Source organism: Adiantum capillus-veneris, chromosome 26 (assembly GCF_014529385.1).
Source record: "Adiantum capillus-veneris isolate H3 chromosome 26, ASM1452938v2, whole genome shotgun sequence".
Classification (NCBI taxonomy): Eukaryota; Viridiplantae; Streptophyta; class Polypodiopsida; order Polypodiales; family Pteridaceae; genus Adiantum; species Adiantum capillus-veneris.
Window position 1 is genome coordinate 140,578,453 of NC_140956.1, and position 9,953 is coordinate 140,588,405.

The 9,953-nt window shown below is 42.2% G+C and overlaps 1 protein-coding gene across 1 annotated transcript; it reads right to left on the reverse strand.

The window, feature by feature from the left end:
- Window positions 1–1,704: 1,704 nt before the first annotated feature.
- Window positions 1,705–3,382, reverse strand: LOC147424279 (uncharacterized). The gene is made up of 2 exons (XM_086502278.1): window positions 2,938–3,382; window positions 1,705–1,866 (listed from the first exon to the last, which is right to left on the reverse strand). Exons 1-2 carry the CDS (start codon window positions 3,145–3,147, stop codon window positions 1,705–1,707), a joined length of 372 nt encoding a protein of 123 aa, XP_086358404.1. The 5' UTR covers window positions 3,148–3,382.
- Between the last annotated feature and the right edge of the window lie 6,571 nt (window positions 3,383–9,953).

Sequence of the window (9,953 nt, forward strand, 5' to 3'; positions counted from 1 at the left end):
GAGAGAGAGAGAGAGTTAGTTTGATAAGAAAGAGATACATTTAGAGAGAAAATTATAAGTTAATACCTTTTGTGATGTGTTTTGATTTAATAAGAGAACTTTTACATGGTTGTTTATGAGCATACCGTATAATTTTTTACTTAGAGAACAATCCATTTCATATGTGTGCCTTAAATCCCATGTTGGAAGCCTACTGAGTAGGTGGCTAGTATCATTTGTTTTGAAACTGAGATTTGTATTAATTTACAATTGAAATGATGTCCGTCTTTTGACAGATTACATTGAATCAATTGATTTATTTTAATTTAGTATTTATTATATTTGTTTCTTTTCATGGTTGTTGTTTTGACATCTATTGCAAATGAAAACACACTACAATCTACACTTCTTTTCATTTGCAATTCAACATGTATTTTTGCAAAAGCATGTGCTTCTAGATTTGTTTTGTTACTAGTATACATAAAATAGTGGGTCATTACATTCCTTACGAAAACCGTAGGAGGGGGGATGGTTCATTGTGAGAATGTCCGTATCTTGTCCATATGTAGGGGGGTAGGTTAGCATGTAAGATACCGTACATAGGGGGGTTTCTCTAATTTGATGCACGCAGGTGACATCCCTCCATTACTAATAGTGAATCCCCCGGGATTCCCCTTAAAGAGAAACTTTGGCAAACCTACTCAAGACAACTTCTTTTTTTGCTTTTGTTTTTTCCAAACTCACAATTGTGAGCGGATGTATTAACTTCTTCAAAAGAAATTTATAGAGTAACCTCAAGATTGTGTTGACTCTTGTGGGATCATGTGAAACATTGATTAGGTATCGAGGGTGTGGATTCCAAAGCAAAGCCGTTTTGGTGTGCATCCAAATTGCTAGATTCTACTAGTACCTGAACAAGGTCTGAAAGTCTAGGAACCTTCGGGTATTTGAGGCCAAATTGGCTGTAGCTCGTTTTGAGAATATTGTGTGTCTGAGCACTGAGCTCATCCATGGTGTTGGAGCAAGAACAGTGTCAACTGACAAGGATGAAGAGTGGATTCATACATTGTGCTGCTTAGAACACTCGAGAGGGTCAATTTATCACCTCTAGTTTTGGTAAAAAGTCTTGTGGCTCCTACTAGGTGGATTCTATATCCATTAATTAATTAAGTGCCAAGATTTCTAGGGATCCCAGTTGCAAAAGTGAAAGTTCTCCTTGCCCCCGTTCCCAAGCTCTGCCCATGCCCTTGTCAGATGCACGCCTCCCTCGTTCTCGACACATTTTCGCTTATGGCCCTCCAGTGCCAACATGCTTGCTGTGAGCGAGCCGATGCAAGAGGGACCTCTAGATGGGATGCCCTTGTGCAAGGACGAAGGCAAGGTAGTGTGGTGAAGCGTAGAGAGAGGGAGAAATTGCAAAGAAGCTGAGCCCAGAATGAGGCCTCTGTCAAAACAGGTGCCTTCCCCCTTGCTCGTGTGAGTCCTTCTAGCCATTAGCTCCAACACCCAGATCCGAGTTTCTGTGCCTGCAGGCTAACACGAGAGAGAGGGAGTTCTTGCGCTTGCAGACAAACAAGAAAGAGAGAGTGTGACTTCTACCTTACACAGAAACACGAGAGAGAGAGAGAGAGAGAGAGAGAGAGAGAGAGAGAGAGATGATCCGTCACTTGCTCCTCCTATGTTGGGCAGAAACAAACGGAGAGAGAGCTTGTGCGCTGCAAACAGCTATGCGTTCTTGCCACCTCCACAAAAACTTCCAAAAGTCTTCCCAATCTTTTGTGCCTCGTCCTCACTGTGTTCACGTGCAAAGTATCTGATTGACCCTTCTCTGTCTTTTGCCACCAGTAATTTGCTGCCTTTAAATTTTCCAAAATTCCCAAAAACACCCTGGTTGCAAGATTGAATGATACAAGATGTTAAAACTAGAATTCGAGTTGGTTTTGCAGGCTGTGGAGATGAATTGCCTCATTATTTTCAGACATAATTGCTTTCTTTTGCAACATATTTTGTGACAAGTTGCATGCTGAGCACTCAAAAGAGGATCTCAATTTTCAAGAAGGAATAAAGATTAGAAAACCTTAAACAATCCAACAAAAATAGATACACGCGGGTGGATGCATGGTTTCCTATCCAAACTTTTACATCGCTTGAAACAAAGGTATCTCCCTAGATTCTAGAAAAACTAATGGATGCAAAATTGGCAGGGCTTATTGGCCCTCTCTCTCTCTCTCTCTCACACACACACACACCTCCTACTGGCTCTCTCTATATTATATTCCTTCATTCGTACGATACCTCCTTCATATCCGCTACCGTTTGCTCATCTAAGTTCTCTCTCATGGGTCTCATCCCTACAAAAGGTGGGGGATTTGAACATGGACCACATAGCAACTCCAATGATGCACATGTAGCGAACCCAACATCGCCTTGATATTGTCATATTGGGCAACTTATACATTAAAAAATGAAAATATGCACGTGGCTGTCACCGCCCTTGCTGAGGTCGCCTCACGCCTCCCTCCTCCCCTTCCCCCACCCCCATCCGTTTCTCTGCCTGCTTTAACGCTCGAAAACACCTCCCATTCATCTTCGAAACCCATCTTGCATGATTCCGTCTTTTTTCCTATTTTCCCTAAAGCCGGCGGGTACGCCCTAGTGGGTCTTCAACTCAAAAACAAGGTGAAGGTTTACATTGGCTTTTTTTTTTGTTTTGTTGTGGTAGTACTCACATTTGTGAGTTGATATATTATATTAACCATAATAAAAAAAAATTACACCATAGGCCCTGCTCGTAATCTATCTCGAGCTAGAGCACCCAAACTAACAACCAGGAAGACTAAACTTACATAGGTTGATTAGGGGTGCCACCCTCGCACGAGCCATAATCTCAATCAGAGCCAAAGGCTGATACAAGAGCCACTCGACACCATAAATCCATAGAAAGGGGGGAGGCATTACCTCCATCACCTGAGAATGGGACCACCTACACCAGAGAGGAAGCCACAGTCCGGATCCACAGCTGTCACTAGGAATCCCCAATGAAGGGATCATATCGAACCAAAAAAGAAGCTTGTAGATGTCATAGGGTGAGAAGGCAGGAAGATTGCCAGAACTGAGAAGCCAATCAAAGCCAACAGAGCACTGCATCCGACCACAAGTTGAAGCCATTCCATTTCGGTGGGCCACACACCTGCAATAGGAAGAGAGAATCCGTAGGTTTCCATGTACGGGAATGCGTTGCCACTAGAAGCCCCGAACTCCACAAGCCAAACTCCCCAACACAAAGAAGACCACAATCGCCATTGACCATCAAGACGGGAGAGGGAGGGGAGGGATGACGATGAACTATTAAAAACATAATACATATTACAAGGGGATCAATTATGGATGGGAGAAACATACAAATGGATAAAAAATTGGGTGATTAGTTCCAAAAAAGGTATTGGATAAGTAGGTTACAGCATCTTCATCCAGAAAAGATAAGCTTAAGCTTGGTGGTAAGGAAGTTGGATTGCAACACCAAAAAACTGGATCTCATTGGCCACATTGTTAAGGTAGCAGGCCCTACGACCACCACTTTAAGCTTGTTAAAAAAAATGGCAAGAAAAAAGTGATGTTTGCACTGCCTTGTGCCTCTAGATTTGGCTTGGCGGTCAAGGGGTGTGCTATGGTAGGACACTCTCCTTGGTGGCAACCCCAAGAAAATCTAAGTCTCCTTTGTGATGATGGCTTATGATCTAAGGGTGGCACCCTTTGTTAGCTGATGTATTAACTTCTGTGTCTTGTGTCTTGGCTGATGCCATGGCTCGAACGGAGCATGGTTAACAATGTAACTTTTTTAAAATTTCTTTATTAATAAATAGATAAATAAATGAATACACACACACATACACTCACTATTGTGATTTTATGAAAAAAGTAGGTTCTAGAATAAACATTTGTGAAATGCAAAAAAGCACTACTTGATCCTCGTTCATTACATGGAATATGGAAAGATGCCTTTAGTTGGCATCTCTCTGAGCTTATCAAAATTCCCATGCAAGCGCCCACGATCAAAATCAAGCGATCAAGTATCATAGCAGCCACTCGCCTGAGCTAGTTCACCAAAGTGGGCTATGTGTAGACTGCAAGACGAATTGCATAAAACACAAAATCCAACCTTGGGTGCGTCATAGGACACTCCTCGTCTCCAACTGGTTGCTTGTCTTGCATTGTGGTGCCGCTATGCAGACATGGGGTGAAAGACAAGGATCTGCTTGCATTTTCATGGTTTTGCCAAACTAATGATTTAGGCCAGATTCTGCTATGAAATCAGGACATGATTGGAATGTATGCTAATTGTGGTTTGAGGCCATCAAATGAGGCTGTAGACCGAGATCCAGTGATGATTGTCAAAAAGTGGTCTCATAGGACAATATTGTAGTGCTTGAAGTGATTTACAAACTGGTCTAGACGGCTCATCAAACAGAGCCTCAATGAGAAAGTTATTGCAGTTTAAAACTACAAGTAGTTGCAAATCCGAGACGGGCACGGCAGGTGGTGCCAGGTAGTTTGAGCCGGTTTCAACAACTAGATGCATAGTCCTTGAATTATTAAGCTTGTTGGTATTTTCAGATCGAAAACTTGACTCAGGATATCAAGATAAAAGGTTTTGAAGTTTTTTCGGGGGCCAAGGGTGTTTGACTACTTTGGAAAGCGTGTTATCTGGAAGTTTTTGAAGCTCAATCAGGTTTTGGACTATGCTATGCAGCATATGGAGCTAGCAAGAAGAGACATCATGTTAAACAAAGTTGAGACCATGGAGATATTGCGGATTGAAGTTTGTGTAGATCACGGGGATGTACTGCCAAATGGATTTTCCCAGTTTTACTTGAGGCGGTTTGAGTGCTTGGCAAGGTTAGAAGATGGCAGGGTCTACACAAGCTGGAGCTAGGAACAAGAGCTGTTATGGAGATTTTGTGGCTTGAGAACTTGAGCACCAGGAAGCAAGTGGTAGAGAACTGAAATAGGGAAGTAAAAAATGGATTTATTTTTGAAGTGTATTGGGGAATTTGGAGGGCCTTTGGGGGTGGATCATCAACTGACCACCACGTGTTATCTCAATTATCCAACACAGGTTTTAAAGGTCCAAAATATCGCACTATCTATACGACAATAGTGGTGCCTTTAAGGTATCACAACAGGGAGCTTGTCCTAGGAGCTCCTCACGAGCGTGAACCATGGCGTCCTTAGGGGCGGCGTTGCATGCACGATGAGCAAGTGGCATGTCGATTGTTTTCACTGTTGGGAACCAGAGTTGACATGGTTGTTGTTGGCCATTGGCCGTTCATTGTCGCTGGGTGGTTTTGTGAGTGCTCACATGGAAGGCCTGTCCACGGCCGTTCCTGCGAGCCTGTTGGGGCCCAACCTTTTGAAGTAGAAGGACCCCCCCCCCCCCCCCCCCCCCCCACAACTAGCAACCGTGCTAATGCTAGGGAAGGAGGGAATGCAAAGGTGAAGGGTGGTGTTCTTATATGCATGAGAGAGAGGGAGTAGATCCGGAAGCTTCAAAGGGGCGGGCCCATGAAAGATATACCTAAAATGGACTGCCAAGTGGGGAAAATGCACAAAAATACCAAAAGGAGGCTCCAGTTGGATAATACATGCACGGAGCCCAAAATTTTAGTTTTTTATGCTTTGAAAAAACCCTATAAAGAGGAGTTCTCATGAACTTTAGGGGGGCTTTTGCAATTTTTAAGGTCTTTTTGACTTTTTTTTGGGAGGATATTGGGAGGGCTTTTAGGGAAACCGACAGCGGAGAGAGCCAATTTTTGTTCTTGAGAGCAGCTGGAGAGTATCAAGGAAGGTTGGGAAGAGCACGAGGAGCACAAAAGAACTGGATGGTGATGCAACTTGGGGAAGTTTTTTGATATGAGGGTTGCAATTCAAAGGTCATACCAAAGCGAGCATATGCAACGAGATTGTAAAAGAGAAATCAGAAATCTTAAGATGCATCATCTGTCAGTTGACAACGTCTCTTGAGTCTCAAATATATGTTTCTTATTGTTGTAAAGATTAATAATGTTCTTATTTGCATTATTTCCTCTTAAACTCTCTCTAATGAGGAGTATTACGTGTATTAAACCTTAATTAAGTCTATTTGCACTTGTGTTGGGATGAAGGCCAGGTGGCCGTGGGAAACCACCCTTACTATTATTTTTCCCTAATCAATATAGGGAGAGAAAGTGAAAGATTTGACTCTCTCTCACTTTCCTCTCCACTAACCAAACTCCTTGTCTGTGTTTCATCCCCTTTCCCAATTCTCTTCTCGCCTCTCTTGCATGCATTCCTCACACGCACACTCCGCTACGACAAACCCCACAACTGGTATCAGAGCCACGACATCTCTCTGTGTGCCGCTCCCCTTGGCCAAAATCTTGAGGGGCATCTGTAGCAAACTAAGCAAGGAAATCGAGGAGAATCCTGAGCATGAGAGCATGTCGTCAACTGAGAACAGGAGCGAGATCGAGGAGCAGTGGGATGCAGATCTTGGAATTGAGAGAACTCAAGCAAGGTCGGATAGGTCGGCACCAAACAAAAAAAGTCGAGCAAGTTTTTGAGCAATCAAAGCCAATAAGCACTAGCATAGAGCATCAGGGCTCGCTTCAGCAACCCGGATTGAATTTGGACATCAGGAAAAATCCAAGGTAGCAAGAAGCCAAAGCGAGCAGGGAAGGAGATCTCACCAATTTTTTGGAACTTGAACCAAGCAAGGCAAGGTTGAACTCAGGTCGAGCAGGCACTTGGCGATCTTGTGTGTGTAGAATCATACACACACACACACACACACACACACACAAAGCAAAGGCCAAACAAGCAGGTTCTTGACAGGCCAAAAATAAAACAAGTATAGCCTTGCATTGAGTCAAGCAATTGAAAAAAGGCAAGGTCGGGCATACTGCAGCAGGTCGACAGCGCTAGAAATTTCAAAGCGCGCACGTGCACACACACACACACACACACACACACACACTGGGTGGGACAGTCAGGCATGTGAGCAGCAGGTAGCAACATCGAGCGAGTGAAAGATAACATACTCGCTCCCCCTCAGAATAAAAAAGTTGCCAAAAATTGACAAAATTTAATCTCTGTAACATTTGACAGAGAACAATTAAATGATTTATTGAAAAAAAGGTTATTTTCCTCTATTCTAGTCACAGATGCTATGGACCTAGGGCCACAGGTTACCAATGCATAATCTCAAGGACCATAGGTTTCTCTCTATTTCAAATAGAGATCCTTTGGTCATAGGGCCATAGGGCTGCTGTAGTGCATTTGTTGGTGCCCTTGACTGCCTCTATCCTTAAGGCCATGGGCTCCTCTCTATTATGATGTGAGATCCTATGGCTAAGGCCATAGGGTACCAATGTATAAGCTGAAGGGCCCAAAGGCTCTTTGTGAGCTTCTCATTGACACCTAGTCCACCCTTTGGTCCTAGGGCCATAGAGTGCCCTTTAGTATGATGTGAGATCCTATGGACTTAAGACCATATATTGTGTCCCTCTATTCCAGTGAGAGATTCTATGGACATAGGGACACATGGTGTCAATGCATAAGCGAAAGGGCCATAGGTTTGTCTCTATTGCAAATAGAGATCCTATGGTCCTAGGGCCATAGGGCTACTATAGTGCATATGTTGGTGCCCTTAAATGGCCCAAATGCTCTTTGAGAGCTTCTGCATTGACACCTAGACCATCCTCTACCCTTAAGGCCATGGGTTCCTCTCTAGTATGATGTGAGACCCTATGGCCTTAGGGCCATAGAGTATCAATGTATAAGCTAAAGGTCCCAAAGGCTCTTTGTGAGCTTCTACATTGACACCTAGTCCACCCTATGGCCTTAGGGCCATACAGAGACCTTTATTATGATGTGAGATCCTATGGAATTAGGGCCATATGCTGTGTCCTTCTATTCCAATGAGAGATCCTATGGACCTAGGGCCAGAGGATGCCAATGCATAATCTCAAGGGCCATATGTTGCTCTCTATTGCAAATAGAGACCATAGGGTCCTAGGGCCACAGGTTTCCAACGCATAAGCTCAAGGGCCATATGTTTCTATCTGTTGCAAATAGAGATCCTATGGTCCTAGGGCTATAGGTCTACCATAGTGCATATGTTTGTGCCCTTGAATGGCCCAAATGCTCTTTGAGAGCTTATACATTCACCCCTAGGCCATCTTCTAGCCCTAACGTCATAAGTTCCTATCTATTATGATGTGAGCTCCTTAGGGTACCAATGCATAAGCTCAAGGGCCCAAATAATCTTTGAGAGCTTCTACATTGACACATAGTCCACCCTATGTACCTTTAGTATGATGTGAGATTGTATGGACTTAGGGCCATAAGGTGTCAATGTATAAGCTCAAGTGAGAGATGACCTGAATGACCTCATTCTGATTGCATCGTAATTAATCTCTAATTAGGTTCAGGTCATCCTCATAGTAAAACAACTTACACTCATGTTAAAATATGATATAAAATGATTATAAATCAACTATTCACACTCTCATTTTGTAAATTTGCAAACAAATAACTTTTGTGGTTTACTACTTTATTTTATTCTCAAAAGAATCTTAAACCTTAAACACAATCTATGGAATCTATGTCCCTATTGTATATGACCCCTATGCATATCTTCTTCCATAAATTTGGCTAAGAATCAACACACTATGACCTATGATCATCAACAAGATAGCTATGCCAAAGGTCATCACCTTATATCCCTAAGTATGTAGGGTAGTCTAAATGATTTTGGGGGATCCTATAGCCCTATGGACATATGGTGGAACATCTACAAAGAAATCTATGATCCTCAAGTCATACGGTGTTCTAACTGAACCTCTAGATTTATCTGACTCACTATAAATCAATTATAATCTATAATAAACATCAAATGATCACTTAACTTTGAAATATTACATAAGATATCTTATGACCACATATATGTGGGATGCTATTTTCCACAATATGTCCATATGATATCATACACTTAAGTCTAATTCATCTGTTGTGAAAAAACTTAAATTCACAAGTTCACATTTTTCAAAGAAAATAAATTGAGAAAAAGAACTAGCTAAACATCAACATTTTAAACATCATGGGTGGATTTGACATGGAAAAAAAAACATAAAGTAATAAAAATAACAATCTAAACATCAACAATGTAATATCATGGGTGGCTAGCTAAATCTGTTTCCTATATAATTTTTAGAATGGCATCAGTATTTGCATCCAATGGTGCTTCAATTTCTTTATCCTTTGACTCTTCAACATTGACTTTCTCTGTGGTATCCACATCTACCCACCTTCTAAAATCAAGGTTTTCATCCACTATGGAATGGAAAAGAGATTCCAACTACGTCATAAGATCACTAGTGCAGGCAATTGATATTACATTTCTCTATTTTTGTAGAACCTCTTTAGTCCCATAGCCTAATGAGAAGATATCTATTACTCTATCATCTTATTTGACACATATGCACTTGACTACACGACGCACAAAAAAAGCTTTGGACATGGTCACAACATCATAATCCTCATCATTGATGCAAAGAGTATGCATTGGCTCCAGCAGTGACTCTTTAATAGTAGAGTAGTTGGTGTATTGCTCCCCTTGACTAAAGAATGCCCAAACCCTAAAAACCACTTCTCAAAGAGCAATGTTTGGACCGTCTCTGATGCCATTAAGGAGCTCAAGGTAGAACCTGCATTTCCCTCTATTCTAATGAGATCCTATGGCCCTTGGTCCATAGAGCTACCATGGCTCCTTTGTGGGTGCCCTTGAATGAGATAAATGCTCCTTCAAAGCTTTTGCATTGACACTCTATGTTCACCCTTTGGTCCTAGGTCCATAAATCTCCCCCTATTTAGATGAGAGATCATATGAACCTAGGGCCATAGGGTGCCAATGTATAAGCTTAAGGGCAATAGGTTTC